Source organism: Manis javanica, chromosome 8, assembly GCF_040802235.1.
Source record: "Manis javanica isolate MJ-LG chromosome 8, MJ_LKY, whole genome shotgun sequence".
Taxonomy (NCBI): Eukaryota; Metazoa; Chordata; class Mammalia; order Pholidota; family Manidae; genus Manis; species Manis javanica.
The window spans coordinates 99,902,772-99,919,340 of record NC_133163.1 but is presented as its reverse complement, the minus strand read 5'-3'; the positions used below and the strand labels follow the sequence as shown (position 1 = coordinate 99,919,340).

General features: G+C 44.4%; 1 protein-coding gene across 10 annotated transcripts in view; it reads left to right on the top strand.

The window, feature by feature from the left end:
• The window catches only part of LOC140843147 (histidine decarboxylase-like), a 67,879-nt gene that overhangs the window by 37,541 nt on the left and 13,769 nt on the right, over positions 1 to 16,569 (top strand). For 2 of the 10 annotated variants that reach the window (XM_073211797.1, XM_073211793.1), the window contains exons 4-5: positions 12,684 to 12,856; positions 16,450 to 16,563. The exons of 3 other annotated variants lie outside the window; for them this stretch is intronic. In XM_073211797.1, the coding sequence (XP_073067898.1) occupies positions 12,848 to 12,856; positions 16,450 to 16,563 (123 nt within the window). In that variant the 5' untranslated portion in view covers positions 12,684 to 12,847. Of the gene's footprint in view, positions 1 to 10,556; positions 10,834 to 12,683; positions 12,857 to 16,449; positions 16,564 to 16,569 lie in introns of those variants that run through there. 5 more of the 10 variants (XM_073211795.1, XM_073211794.1, XM_073211796.1 and 2 more) reach the window with 5 other exon arrangements.

Sequence of the window (16,569 nt, the reverse complement as noted above, 5' to 3'; positions counted from 1 at the left end):
TCTCTATTCTATTCCACTGGTCTGTGTCTCTGTTCTTGTGTGCTGTTGTATTTTAAGCACAGAATGATAAAAACATGTTTGTGACTGTGGAATCTACTTCTCATAACCCCTGGATGACTCCCTCCTAACTTGGTTTCATTCTAGCTCTCAGCTAGTTCAATTCTCCACCTTGAGGCTAAACAAGAGTAAAAATGCAAATCTGATCTTGTCACACCCTTAATTAAAACCATAAACATTTCAATGATTTCCCACTGGCCTGTGGGCAAATCAATCCTTAGTGGTCCTTCCTAGCTTTGTCCTTTCCTACCTCTCCGGCTGCACTGGTACCTGGCTCTCTATTACTCTCTGCTCTAACTTTACTAGGGTCTGTCTAACCTCACGGCCTTTCCATAGGCTGTTTCCTCTGATCACCTTTTCACACCCTTCTTCATCTACCTTTATGTGTCATTAGGCTGGTGTTCTGCTATTTTCATAAGGAGAAATGGTAGTTGAGTATAGGTTTAAGTTGATTTTCTCAATTACAGGTTTTATATTTCCCTTTCTGCTAATTTCTCTTGCTATTCTTTCCCCATTTTTCTATTAGAGTGCTGGTCTTTTTCTTCTCGCCCTTGTGCTATGAATTCCAAGTATTTGTTTCTCAGTTTGTCATTATCATTTGACTTCTATTGTGATTTAAAAAAATATGGTCAAAGTTATGGTTTCTAGCTTTTGAGTCATACTTAGAAAGATAATCTTCACTTTGAGATCAATCATCAAAGCTCCTAAAATTTCTTCATGGAACTTGAAGGGGTATCTCGCCATGACCCTCCTTACCCCAGAATGACTCAGGAGTCATGGGCCCATGCAAGAGATTTTATTATCTGAAAGAGAAAATGGCTGCCCCCAGAGAAGAGGGAGCAGCAGTTCGTGGGTAAGGAAGTGTGTTTTCAAGGAGTAGGGGTAGGGTGTATTTTGTGTTGGTGATTGGATCTTAAGGGGTGGGCAACATAATCGGTGGTGATTGGAATTTAATGGGTAGGGGTTTTAGTGTGCCAGGATTTACCTTCAGAATTTTCATCTTTATTTTTTTTAACAGTTTTATTGGTACAAAAATTTTACCTATTTATTTATTTAGTGTATATAATTTGATGAGTTTGGACATATGCACCTGTGAACCTGATTATCTTGATTATATGATGGTTTCATATAATTTTATGTTCTTATTTTGAAAACTTGAGTATTTGATTTAAGAAAAAAGATTATCCAAGTACATGGTGTGAGGAATGACTCCAACTTAGATTTTGTTTCCAGATGTCTGTCCGCCCTTGTCCCAGCACAATTTATTTCCTTTTGTTTCTTTTCTCTTTTGTAAGGTTGGAGGCACTGGAGGGATGGGTGAGCACTTCAGACACTGATGACGTGCCAAAGTCCCCGGCTGCTGCCCCCTCCCAAAATGTGCCTTAGGCTGGCCAATCCTCATGCCGCTGTAAATCTAAGCTCTGCCTCCCCCTACCTTCTTTAAAAAACTCGCTGCCTGCCCTGCTGAGCATGACTTCCCCGGCCTGTGACTAGCCAGACCGGGGAACATCGCCCAGGATTGCGCTCAGATAAACTGCCTGGCCCGTTGTTGCCTGTTGTCGCCTGCTTATTTCAGTTAGAATTTATCTTACATTTGGTGCCAAAAAACCCGGGAAGGAGCGTGAGCATGGGGCCCCGACCGGTCTTTGGTGGCCTTGCCCCCTCCTTCCCCGACCTGGGACCTGAGCCTGCTCTCCACTGAGTAGACTATTTTCTGGTGTGTCCCTCAGTTTCACTCAGTCTGTTTCCCTTCGTAACTCCATTTCACCTGGTCCGTCCGAAATCAGCTACGTCCAGGTTTGGGCATCCGGCCCATGTGCTGCGGGCATCTGGGATACCCGCCCCTGGCCCTGTGATGTGGGAGACGTCCCTCACCCAGGCTCCCAGGCCGTCTCCCCTGACTTGGCGTGCTTGGGACGCTGGGCGCTCCTCTCAGTGGGATTAGTTGGGAAGTAGCGCAGACATGGGGAACCAGCCCTCGAAAGCAGAGGCTCAGACCCCGCTGCGGTGTCTCATTTCTAATTTGGCTGCTCTATATTTGTCCCGGGAAGTTCACATATGGAACCTGGTCTTCCTTTGCTCTCAGGCTTGGCCTCAGTATCCCTTAGACAACCAATCTTGCTGGCCCCCTGAGGGAACTTTCAATTTTGGCCTCTTCACTGACTTAACTAATTATTGCCACTGGAGCGGAGAGTGGGGTGAAATCCCATATGTGCAGGCTTTGGACTTTGCGCTCCGGCCCAGACCTTTATGTTAAGTGTTCAAGGACCCAGGTTCTCCTGGCCCGATCTCCAGTTAAGGATTGTCAGCCTCTTACTCTGCCCAGTCCTTCCTTTTCAGATCCACCAGAGGACTTTAGTCTCCCACCTCTCTCAGCCTGCTTCCCCCACCCCTCTCCGCCACCATCTTTAAGTTCTTTGTCCTCCCGCGTGTTGCTGCCATCTTAAAGTCCTACATTCTCAACCATGCTGTCTTTGTGCTCCTCTCCTCTTCCAGTGGCTGCAGCACTTCCTCCCCCTCTCCACCTTCACCACCCTTTTCCCCCAATGGAACACGCTCCTCCCACCCTCCAGTTCTGGAAACCATGGACAAGACTCCTCCCAGCACAGACCTGCCTCCTTTCTCTCCCAACCCTACACCCATCCCCACACCTGCCATTTTGTAAGTGGTCTGGCGTGGTTGTTGGGAGTGGGTGAGCTGGGTGTAGCAAGTGAACATCTTAGTGACTGTGTATTGCAGTGTGTGTGCCTGCCTGCAGCCTGAAAATTTTTGTAGTGACCTAGAATCTCAAAGTGTTGCTACGTAAAGTAGACATATTTTGTGCTTAGAGATTATGCTGTAAAGCACATGGTGTCAGGAATTATAGTGTGTTCATGAATTTGTTAATCTAAAGAATGCTAGTGCAATAGTTTACAATGGCCCACTTCTCAATGTTCACTGAAAATTAAAGTTCCTAATGGTTTTGAGGTCTAATTAAAGCTATTTATTTAAGAGCACAGCACAGAAAAAATTAGAATTTTGTTTTCAGTTAAAAAGAAAGTTTTCTTAACTGTTAATCTGCTCTTAATGTTAAATGATTGCAAAGGGTTCTCTAGTTGTTTTATCAAAACAGTTTCTCATGCTTAAAGTCTCAATGAGTTGTCTGAATATTTAAGATAATGAGATCTTAATACGAAAAAACTAAAAGCTAAGTTTTGCTAATAACTGTGTGACCTTCTGTATTTGCCTTTAAAATCTTTTATTGTCATTCTAGTTAAATAGATAAGTATTTTTTCATAGTAACTTATGATTCTATTTAGACAAATGCCTTAAAAACACTCTAACAGCTTCCCAAAATCAAATTCAAAAAGGTGCTTTTATCTATAGTTAACTCTGATATTTTCCACAGGGCCCCTGGAACATGTCAGAGAAATTTTTTCTCATTGGAGAAAGTATTTGGCCAATTTAGCTTATTTATCTGATATAAAATTACCTGCTAAATTACCTAGAAAGCACTGTCAAAGAGAATAATGCGAAACTTTGTTACTGAATGTTTTGTGTTAGAGAAATATCCAGATTTCCTTATATCAACTGTCTTACAGTAAGCTCTCATCAGATCTTTAACCATTGTCATTTGTAAGTCTTTTGTCATTTATAGTCGCTTTTATTACTCCTAAACTAGTAAAGAACTAGATTTCACCAGAACAAGTATTAGTTACATAAGAAGTAAGTTAAAAAGGGCAGAAGAGGGACCCCAAACTCCACTCCATGACCTGGTAACCATGGCCTTTAAAGTCTTTAATAACCATGTTGAAGAACATGAGAGGAGGACAGTGTCCCAAACCCGAGCCTTTGCAGCGGCCCTGCGGCTGGCAGGACAAGGGTCTCATCACACCACAGACTAGTCCGGAGCTCGTGAGCCTCTGGGACCCTGCTTCCGGTGTGGCCAAGAAGGCCACTGGGCAAAGAGATGCCCCAACGTGACCAACAAGCCGACTAAACCCTGCCCAGTTTGTGGTAAGAGAGGTCATTGGAAAGTAGAGTGCCCAGTTGGGGAAGGTCATCCTCCAGCGACAGAGTCTCATGGGAGGCAGGACCCCCTGAGGGACTCCCCTCCAAACCTGATGAGCCTACTCAAAGACTGAAGATGCCTAGACTCGAACACCCCTATCACCCTTGCCGAGCCCAAGGCCATGCTGTGGGTAGCGGGTAAGTCCATCTCCTTTTTGGTGGACATGGAGGCTGCCTACTCTGTTTTACCTTCCTTTCACAAGATTTACATCCTTCCCAGGTCTCGGTTGTGGGTGTCACGGGAACCCCATCTAAGCCTCTAGAGACAGATCCAGTAGCCTACACATTTGAGAGCCATCTTCTTACCCACTCATTTCTGGTCATCCCGTCCTGTCCCTTCCCTTTGTTAGGGAGAGATCTCCTCTCCAAGCTTAGTGCCTCTATCTCCCTGCCTCTTAGTCATCCCCAACTGAGCTCACTCATCATCTTAGCCAATATAAGTTGTAGCCCTGAGCCCTCCAGAGACCCTCCTGTACCATTGACTGGCATTAACCCGAAGAGTCTGAGACACCTCTACTCCTGTAGTGTCGAGCCATCATGCTCCCGTCCTCATCTTCCTCAAAGACCCATCCTCCTCTCCTTCTAGATCCCAATTTCCTATTTCCCAAGCCCATTGCAAGGGCATCCTACCTATCATTAACCATCTTCTTTCCCAAAGGCTTCTGGTACCAACTAATTCTCCCTGTAACACTCCAATCCTTCCAGTCAAGAAGCCATCGGGGGCCTACCAGCTTGTTCAAGACCTGCAGATAATCCACGAAGCTGTAGTCTCTCTTCATCCGGTCATCCCTAACCCTTATACTTTCTTATCTCAAGTTCCCCTGAACACCTCTCCTACCTACCTTACTTCTCACTCCTAAGAGAGATACCCCTTGTCCTGCCCAATGCTCGTCTTTCCATTCTTTCATTCAGGCTGCCGGCTATGAACAAGCCTCAGTCTGTCTCTCATTGTCCGGACAACAGTACTAGACGGGGCAAAGCCTGGGTGATCACGCTAGATGTATCTGTCCTGAGAGACGAAGACAACATATCTGCTAGAACCTCCGGCCCCCGATAGAGAGGTCAGACAGTAGAAGTGAACAAGACCATGTGGGTACATCAGTACTTGCCCCTTCCCTCCAATCCTCCTCTGGCCTCCCTCCAGCCTCAACCCTACCTGCACCGCCCCTCCTCAGCCGGAAGTAGCCAGATCGAGTCGGTGCCCATTATAACCAAAAGGCTGGAATGTAAGGTTGGAGGCACTGGAGGGAGGGGTGAGCATGTCGGACACTGATGATGTGCCAAAGTCCCCGGCTGCTGCCCCCTCCCAACCTGAAAAATGTGCCTTAGGCTGGCCAATCCTTGTGGCGCTGTAAATCTAAGCTCTGCCTCCTCCTACCTTCTTTAAAAACTCACTGCCTGCTCTGCTAAGCGTGACTTCCCCAGCGGGTGACTAGCCAGACCGGGGAACATCACCTGGGATTGCGCTCAAATAAACTGCCTGGCCCTTTGTTGCCTCTCGTTGCCTGCTTATTTCGGCTAGAATCTGTCTTACATCTTTCTTTCTTTCTTTTTTGTTTATAGCTATGTCATTTATTAAATAATTCATTTTTTCCCTCCAATCTGAGAAGCCATCTTTATTATATGCTAAGTTCCTGTATGTATTTGAATTTATTTGTTCATTTTGTCCCTTCATACAACAATATCTCATCATTGTATTTATTTAGGAATCATGAAATATTTTAACACCTACTTTGTGGGAACGGAACATTCTCATTTTTCTTCTTTTAGAGTTTTCTTCATTATTCTAGTATACTTTTCCTTCTAAACTGTAAAAGTAACTACTGATTTCTAAAACCGAACACCCAAAAAGCTTTTTGGTGTTTTCACTGGGATTGTGTTGTTTATAAATTATTTTAGGGAAAGTTGATATCTTTGTGATGTTGAGTTTTGCTCTCTGAGAACATGGTATGGCTTTCCATAAACAGGCCTTCTTTAATATTCAGTAGCAATTTTAAAAGGAAGTTTATTATGTTCAGGGAAATAAGAGTCAATATTTTTAAATTTGGTAAAAAAATTGAAAAGTATAAGAAAACAAACCAAATGAAAACTCTGCAACTGAAGAAAACTACAGTAACTGATATTAGGAAGTCAATAAACAGTTTTATTATCATATTAGATACTTCTGAAGAAAGAACTCAAGAAAAGGTCAGGAAAAAATTTTCAACCTCAAACTCAGAGAGACAAGAAGATGTAAAATAAAGAAGAGAATATAATACAGATATAACATTTTTATATATAATTTATATAACAATATAATTTATATATTTTATATATACATACATATGTATGAGATAAGGGGAAAAAGTGTTCAACATAGGCATAAATGGAGTTGCAGAAGAATAGAAGAGAGATAATAGAGCAAGCCAGACTTGGCCAGAGAATAACTCATACTTTTCCACTAAAACTGCCTAACAGTGCTTGGAAGTTTTTATATACTCAATAAATGTCAGCTATTATCATTGTCATTCTTTTATAAAATGAATTAAAATGTTATTCTTTTGCCCTACCCCTGTCCTATGAACAACTTATACTACCAGCAATATCACTTTAGTCCAAGTCTGCTTGGCTATTTTTTTCCTCAAAGACCATTCCTGAAGCATTCTATTTTTTAAATTTTATGTTAATCAACAACTTCACTGAAGTGTAAGTTCCAAACTATAAAATTCCCCCAATTAAAATATGTAATTGTGCTTTTAGTATATTCACAGCATTGTGGAACCATCACAGTAACCAATTTTAAAACATTTTCTACAGCCCTACTTTACCTTCTAAACTCTGCTCCCCTTAGCTTTCAACCTCTGACAACCCAACCCTAAGCCCCAGGTGACCAATATTATACTTACTGTCTTTATAGAAGGATAAAAACCACATGATCATCTCAATAGATGCTGAAAAAGTATTTGACAAAATTTAATATCCATTCATGATAAAAACTCTCAACAAATGGGTATAGTGAGTATGTACCTCAACATAATAAAGGCCATATAGGACAAACCCACGGCCAACATCATACTTAATAGCAAAAAAGCTGAAAGCTTTTCCTCTAAGACTGGGAACAAGAAAAGGATGCCCACTCTCACCACTTTTATTCAACATAGTACTGGAGGTCCTAGCCACGGCAATTACACCAAACAAAGGGATACAAGACATCCAAATTGGTAAGAAATTAAACTTTCACTCTTTGCAGATGACATGGTACTATACATAGAAAACTCCAAGTAACCATCAAAAAACTATAACTAATAACAATTCAGAAAAGTTGCAGGATACAAAATTAATATACAGAAATCTGTTGCATTCCTATATACTAATGATGAATTATCAGAAAGAGAAATCAGAAAGAGAACTCCACTTACAATTGCATTAAAAAGAATAAAATACCTAGGAATAAATCTAACCAAGCAGGTGAAAGGCATTTACTCTGAAAACTACAAGACATTCATAAGAGAAATTAAAGAAGACACCAAAAAATGGAAATCTATCCCATGTTCTTGGATAGGAATAACTAATATTGTCAAAATGGCAATCCTGCCCAAAGTAATTTACAGATTCAGTGCAATCCCTATCAAAATACCAACAGCATTCTTCAATGAACTAGAACAAATGGTTCTAATTTTCATATGGAACCACAAAAGACCCCAAACGGCCAAAGAATTCCTGAGAAAGAAGAATAAAACTGGGGGGATTACACTCCCTGTATTCAAGCTCTACTACAAAGCCACACTAATCAAAGCAATTTGGCACTGACACAAGAACAGACCCATAGATCAATGGAACAGAATAGAGAGCCTAGATATAAACTCATGAATATATGGTCAATTAATATAAGACAAAGGAGCTATGAATATACAATGGGGAAAAGAGCTTCTTCAACAGATCATGTTGGGAAAACTGAACAGCTACATGCAGGAGAATGAAACTGGATTATTGTTTAACTCCATACACAAAAGTAAACTCAAAATGGATCAAAGACCTGAATGTAAGTCACGAAACCATAAAACTCTTAGGAGAAAGCATAGGCAAAAATCTCTTGAATATAAACATGAGCAACTTTTTCTGCATGCATCTCCTCAGGCAAGGGAAACAAAGTAAAAAATGAACCAGTGGGACTACATCGAACCAAAAAGCTTCTGTTCAGCAAAGGACACCATCAGCACAACAAAAAGGCATCCTACACTATGGGAGAATATATTTGTAAATGACTCATCTGATCAGAGGTTAACATCCATAATATGTAGAGAACTCATATGCCTCCACACCCAAATAATAAAAAACCCAATAAAAAATGGGTGGAGGACCTGAACAGATATATCTCCAAAGAAGAAATTCAGATGGCCAACAGGCACATGAAAAGATGCTCCACATTGCTCATCATCAGGGAAATGCAAATTAAAACCACAATGAGATATCATGTCATAAAGTTAGGATGGCCACTATCCAAAAGACAAGAAAAAAACAAATGCTGGCAAGGATGTGGAGAAATGGGAAACCTCCTACACTGTTGGTGGGAATGCAAATTGGTACAATCGCTGTGGAAAGCAGTATGCAGATTCCTTAAAAAACTAAAAATAGAAATATCATTTGACCCAGTAATTCCATTCCTAGGAATTTACCCAAGGAAAACAAAATCCCTGATTCAAAAACATATATGCACCCCCATGTTTATCACTGCACCATTGCAATAGTTAAGATACGGAAGCAACCTAAGTGTTCATCAATAGATGACTGCTAAAGAAGAGGTGGTACATATATACACTGGAATATTATTCAGCCATAAAAAAGAAATCCTGCCATTTGCAACAAAATGGATGTATATAGAGGGTATTATGCACAGTGAAATAAACCAGGTGGAGAAAGAAAAATACCATATGATTTCACTTATTTGTGGAATATAAAAACAAACAAGACAGAAGGAACAAACAACATTAGGCTCATAGACATTGAGAAGTGACTAGTGGTTACCAAGAAGGAGGGGAGTATGGGAGGGGAAGGGGCAGGGAGACTGTTAAACAACTGTGATGTACATTTGATTATAATGAATGAATGAATGAATGAATGAATGAATAATGTCCAGTCCAAGAAAAAACAAAGACACATTCTGTTATAGCTCAAATGTTTTTATCCCCCACAGATTCATATGTTGAAGCCTAACCTCAAATTTGAGGGCATTAGGAGGTTGGGCCTTGGGAGACAATTAAGTTTTGCTAAGTTCATGAGGGTGAAGCCCCTATATACCATTAGTACTCTTATAAGAGACTATGATATGTGAGGATAGAGCAGGAAGAACATGGCCATCTGCAAGTCAGGAGGAAGGTTCTCACCAGACATGGACTCTGCTGACCATGAAAAGGGATCACGTAGGCAGCTGGATGTAAGACTTTTGAGCTCAGAAGACTGGAAGGCCTCATGGTATAAATTTGACACAAGGTTTGTACTTTGTTATCACATCGGTACCATTTAAAGCCATAGGCATGGATAAATCCATCCAGGAAGAAAGATGAGAAGAGGGTGATACCCTGAAGCATGCCAACACTTAGGGCTGGCTGGAGGAGACAAACAGTAAGGCAGAAGAAAGAGCATGGCAGGCCATTTTATTGAAGTCCGCAGAGACTTACTACGCGTCCAAGACAAGGAAGTAGTAACTACAAAATACCACTGAAAGAAAGGACAAGGAAGATGAAGAATCGAATGGAAACAAACAAAAAAGTCTATTTTTTGGCACCTTGAAAGCATTTGATCACTGTTTGCTCAGAACTCAAGCTCCAAGAGTAGTGTTTCTCCTCCCTACGGTATAGTTTCCACATGTCCTTTTACACACACACACCCTTCTAAGTGATTAAGTCTGGGGATGTTTCAATTGTTACTCCTTTTGCTTATCTGTGTTCTCTCATCTCTCTGCAACAATCAGTATTATGTAGTAATTTTAAAAACCCATTGTGTTAGAGGATAACATCTGCCTGTTGCTGAGCACAGCACGGCCAGCAGGGCAGCATCACTTAAGGGCCTGTCCTCCCCTCCCTGCGGTGGATGGCGAAGCAAAGGCAGTCGTAATACTGATAATTTGTGCTGCTTATTCTGCATTGCTTTGTGCCGTGCTACCGAGCTGGGAGTTTTGACGGAGGCTGAGGCCCTGTGGTGTAAATCCAGGGGCAGAAAGCATGAGGGCCCTTTACCATATTCACCTGGAGGCTGCCTGCAGGCTTCGGTTGCTAAGTGTGCTTTTTGATTTAGAAGCGCTTTTCATACTGCATCTTTGTCTCTCTCTCTCTTTCTTAAAGTCCTGGATCTCTTGACCAGCCAAAGATGAGTTCACTGTTCCCATCAAGGACTGGGAGAAATAAGGGGTGGGATTAATTGGACTTGGGGGCAGTGCCCGGAGGGCGGAGCTAAGGTGGAAAACAGGAGAGCCCTCTAAATAAAGGGCCGGCGCTGGCTGCCCAGGAGCACACCTTCGTCCTCGTCCGTGTGTGTCTTGTGAGGAGCAGAGCCTGACCCGGGGAGGTGATGGATCCCGAGGAATACAGAGAGCGAGGTGAACCAAGGGGTCCTGGCCCTCTCCCACAGCCACCCCTGCGGGAACTGCTGCTGGCGTCAGCCCTTGGCTTCTGCGGGGTCATTCGGAGCCTTAGATTCACCTGCTGAGAGGTGACTCCAGCAAAACCTGCCCTGAGAGAGGAATGTGAGGTCAGTTCAGAACTCCTGTCGCCCTCTCATTCTCTCTCCCGTCCCGCTGCCACAGAGGCTGTGCTGCCGAGTCACGCTCCCCCTTTTTCCCTTCTCACACAGAACAGGGGACTGGATTCCTGATCTCCTAAGTGGCAAGAGGGGGGTGATTCATATTCTGTAATTGAAAAGCACTTTCCCTTCATATTCTGTCATCACTGAGAAATCTTTTATTTCTTTGTATTCATTTCCCTATGTGTGAATCTCTCAGTGGGGGGTCTTTCATTTACTCATTCATCCCTTAAATGTTTAGCAAGCAGCTATTATGTCTCAAGCCTTGTGTGATGAGCAAAACTAAATAGTTAACTTATTTTCAGGCATGGCTCTCCTAAGAGGGGAAGTATATAGTTGCTTAATTTCTCTTTCTATAACTTTCTATATGCTCATCCCTACGGGTAGCTTATATTGCATAAAATTCCTTTGCTGTAAGTTATCATCCCAGGTCTAGTCCACCCAGATGTAACTCTCTAAGTAGTTAGCAGCCTTTACACTCAAGTGTGCATTAAACATTTCACTGCTTTCCAAAGGTACTTTTGGCTGAGAGCAAGGTTCCTGTGGACATTTATCCTGTATGTGGAACACAAATCGATTTCATCCGGCCTCTGGATAAGTGGAGCGCTCGCATGGGTGCCGAGCCACTCACCGGAGACATGGGGCTGTGGGGATGGGGGCTGGAGGGGTGCTGAAAGACTCCTTTACGGTTGTGTTTTGGGGCCTGCCCTGCTGGTGCGAATTTTGCACACGCTTGTGCAGAGGAAAGAGATCTGGTTCCCTCTCCTCTTCTCTCTTTTACTGTCATTATTATTATTTTTGCAGCTGGGAAAGGACCACAGGGAGTACTGAGGAGGAATTAGAGATACTGAGAGAGACAGAAAGAGAGATGAAGCCACAGACACAGGAATGGGAGAGAAAGAGAGACTCCAAGCAAGAAACAGAGGCACTGAAGCCAGACCCTCCCTGCAGAAATGAAAGAATAATAATGTGCAGTGCCTTCAGAGTATTTGACCTGGCTGTTTTTCTTCCTTATTCATTTAATAATGTTTTTCTGAGCATCAAAAACATGCTCTAGGCACTGGGGTTTTGGTAGAGGCAGAGGCAAGGAAATCAAGGGATTAGGCCGTGGCTTTGCGTTTTCCCAAGAAATACTAATTGGTGCAGGGTTCTTAGTTTCAGTCTGTGGTTGTGCTTTAGGGATTCCATAAACCTCGGAAATTTTGAACGAAATTTTGTGTATGATTAAGCCTTGGGTTTAAATCAGATTCTCAAAGAAGTCCATGGGTCAAAAAAAAAGGCGAGGAATTACTGGCTCAGTGGGAATGGTGAACAAATAGCTTTTCACCTTTTATCAGAGGCTGGCCTGGGAGCTGCCATCTGTGCTAACAAGAATAGGTTGGGGGTGTGCATGTGTACGTGGCACTTTTTCGTAAAAAGAGCCACAGAGTTTCTACTGAACGTGTAGATGTCATAGGTGTTCTGTTTTTGAGAAGAAAAGAAAGGAAAGAAAGATGATCACGGTTGATATGGAGAAGGAGAGGGGAATATAAGGAGATACCTTACTTTGGTGCTGGCGTTTTATGCTTTGAGATCACGCCCTGTTCATCTGCGTGCTCCACACCCACCATCAGTCATTCACTCCCTCACTCAGGTTTTACATTCCGAAGATGAGGCTTATGGGGGCATCAGACCCTGCACACCTCAGCCATGAATCATCTCCTCCCTCACCAGTCTCCTGGCTGACCCGAAGGGGACTGGCATGCATTGGCCAGGCCCACTGAGGGCACATGAAGCCTGCTTCTCTGCCTTCCTCGCAGGAAAAGAGATGGTGGATTACATCTGCCAGTACCTGAGCACAGTGCAGGAGGGGCGGGTGACTCCAGACGTGCGGCCTGGCTACCTGCGAGCGCAGCTGCCTGAGGCTGCCCGTGAGTAACCTGACGGCTGGGACAGCATCTTTGGGGACATTGAGCGCATCATTATGCCTGGGGTGAGAGACAGTCACTGCGACAGTGATTCTGGCCTTGGGGGCATAGAGAATGGGATGTAGGCCTGAGGAAAGACCTGCCTTAGGTAAGCCAGGGGTGACCCTGCACCACCTCACACCAACAGCCAAGCCTGTCTCCTGGGCATGTAGAGGATCGGGACTGTGACTGAAGTTAGGTTTGTGACGCCAGGGCTGACCTGCAGTGGTAGTTAGGGAGCTGGAGGGGAATCAGGACTGTATCCCAGGGCCTAGTCTGACAGAAATGTGGAAATCTAATGGGATGAGGTGGGAAGTGAAATTTGGGTCTGAGGGGAAAGGATAACTGGAGCAAGATGGAGAGAGGAGGCTGGAGAGAGTCGCAGAGCCCCAGTGGGCAGAACCAGGGACTCTTCTGCAAATCCTGAGACACACCAAAGGTAGGGAGGAGGCTGAGAGCACATTCCCCCGTGGGCACCCTACTGTCAGCTTGGGAGGCTCAGGAAGCTGGGCGAGTCCCTCTCCCCCATAAGGTGGGAGCCATGTCCATCCTCTCCTGGGCGAAGTCTCATGATTGAGCTGCTTTGCAGCAGCAGGAAGGGGCTTTCCCTGAATCATCGTTACTTTCAGTGACAAAGGGCACATGTGGTGACAGCACTGGCAGGGCCAGAGAACAGACAGAAGCTGGCTGATTCCTGAGGCTTTAGCTGGAGCCATCTGCCATGGGCTGTGCCGACGTACCTGGCCACAAGGGATGAGGAGCTGTGCCTCAGCACTTGGGCTGTGAGTGCACCGGTCATTCTACCACAGCAAGGCTGCCTTTACCGACCTCCATGCCATGTGCCAGGCACTGTACTAGCTGCATTACAGGCTAGATTGTTTTAATCACACAGTGACTCTATGATCCCTGTTGTACAGATGAGGAAACTGAGGCTCAGGGAAGTTAACTGTCTTCACAAAGTCACAGATCCAAGATCATAACCTAGGCCAGTCTTCCTTGACAGGCTCTGCTCTTTTTACTGCACTGATGTTCTACCAGTGAGGGACTAAGTCCCCTAGACTGAGCCACGCGCCCAGACTCTGCCCCTTCAGCTGCAGCCCCATCCCACAGGCTGTGCTCCCTCTCCCTGCTTGGGGCGCTGGTGTCCTGACTGCATGTCCAGAGGCTCCTCCCCGGGCCGACTTGAGATTTGCTTCCAACTTCCCCAGAGAGCTTTGGACCTAAATGTGACAGAAATATGCCTGGGGGCAGGGATGAGAAGTTAGTCAAACTCAGAAACTGGTGGCAAGTTTGTCCAAAGCCAAACACTCATCTCTGTGACCATGCAGCCTATTTCACAAGCGTCTTTCGGAAATTTCATAATCGTAAAGCTTTACCCAGAAGGCGGGCTCCCTGATCAGATTATCTCCTGGATGTCATTCTGTAAAATGTAATCTGCTGATGGGCTAACTGTAGTTGGTAGTGAGAACCGGAAGCAACTGTCAGAAGAGGTGGAAATGAGCCGATTCATTGGATTGAAAGAAAATCCAGCAGTTGCTGGGGTGCAGTGAAAGGGGCTCATTGCTTGGCAGAGAGGCCTGTCTGCTTTTGATAAGTGTTCATCTAGCTTATCTTATCATATTTATCTTACAAGAACAGATAATTGTCTCTCAATAGGGCCAGGAGGTGGAAGCCCTTCTCGGGGTTTCCTAAATACTGTCACTAAGCACCTCGATAATGAAGACTCAATCCTCTATTTCATCTCACAGGCTGCACCAGGCTCTGAGAGCTGGCCTGAAAGCAGTGGGCCCTTTGCTTTCACATTTGGCCAGCACCTCACTGAAATCTAGATTAATTTTTCCTTCCTGCCACCTCCTAGACACACAGAGAGGAAAAACTGTGCACTATTTCCAACCCTGCTTAGAAAAACCACATCAGCTCTGCATGGGGGAGAAGGCAGCACGCCATCCTGCTGGGGGCTCGAGCTCTGGACTCAGACAGCCTGGGTTTCTCTCTTGGTGCTGTCATCTGTCCTATAAGACATGCGTGATCATGGGATGCCGCCTCTCCCTGACAGCCCCAATTCTCATCTCCAAAAGAAGGATAATGGTAGACTTACTTCATTGGGGTGCTGTGAGAATTAAATAAGGTATAAAGCATGGACAAGTGGAAGATACTGTTATTACGTATGACACATTCTTCCTGGTGCAGATTCAGGAAGAGATCTGATTATCTAATCATCAAGTCAGCGTATAGGATGTGTCTGTCACCATGTGATTAACTTGCCATTCTCACAGCTTTACGTTTTGCAAAATTTCCTTCCAGGATGATCCACATAATAATCCTGGGAGACAGGATTTATTATACAATGAGGAACTGAGGTCAAGAGTGGTGCAGAGTTGGACCCTGTTTTTATGGGGTCTGAATTGTATACACATTTTGAGATCCCCTGTAAGAAAATAAAAGTGTGTATCTCAACAGAGACCTATGCAAATACGGGATCTAGTTGCTTTAGTTCATTGGCTTCACAGTAAATCTACAAAGTCACACTGGAACCTGTCTCCGTGGGTTTAAATGTTCTGCTCCTTCTACCATACACAATGTCCTTGCTGATGAGGGATAAAAGGAATTTGTGCGCACGGAATTTACCTTGATGATACACTAAGATGCTATCTAATGAGTTCTCAGTAGGGCTGGAGCACTTAGAAAGATAGTGAGTGGGTGTTCCATAGGCTTGGGGACAGGATCAAACGGGGCTGAGGAACTGGGGAAAGGCTCATGGAGAAAATGAATATTTGGTAGCTTTCTCAGAATTAACAGCTTTGGGAGGGCCATGTCTGTATGAGAAGTTCTTCCTGTCAGGGAAACAGCATTGCCCAAAGGCATGAATGCAGAAATGACCAGGCCATGCTTGTAGAACAGTGAGATGAAGCTAGATTAGATCATCAGTGAAGCCAGTGAGTCACTGAGGGGACTTCAGAGACCTGTTATGGAAGGTCCTCTGTGTCCATCGGGCTCCTCCTTACAATCAGTTTAATCTGATTATGGGTTCAGGGGTTAATTTGGAGGTAGGGGTCTTGTGCCCTTGGCCTACCCCTTCTGCTCTCTCTACTTTTTTCTTCATCCCTACTGGGGAGCTAAAGACAGCTTTGAACCCTTTCACACTGACTGTCTACAGGAGCTGCTTGCCCAGAGAGCTCATAGATCCATAAAACAGAGGATGCTTTTTGCAAGAAACTGGATGAGGCAAGCAGCCTACTCTTCTGGAGCTCATAGTCTCCCCTTCCATTTATTACTGGGCTTGGGTGGCATGGGGGATAAGCACTGGAGCCTAATGTGAACGCTACCCAGAATCCACAATCCTAATTACTACAGCAATTGTCATTCTGCATATTCCCTTCTGGTCTTTGCATACGTGCCAATGTTCCACTGATCAACAAGCTTAGAATAGGAAACTGTGGTCGGCAAGAACACCATGAATATGTCTTACTTGTATGGAGTTGTGTAACTTATTTGCCTGTCTTAAAACTGTCAACCCATCTCTAGAGTGGGTGCTCCCCCTTGCCAGGGAGGGTCTCTGGTGGAGGAAAGCCAACTGCCATGCCTCTTGGTGCCATCTGTGTACATGCTCTGCCTCCAGGTGGTACACTGGCAAAGCCCCCATATGCACGCCTACTACCCAGCTCTCACCTCTTGGCCATCGCTGCTGGGAGACATGCTGGCTGATGCTATCAACTGCTTGGGGTTCACCTGGGTGAGT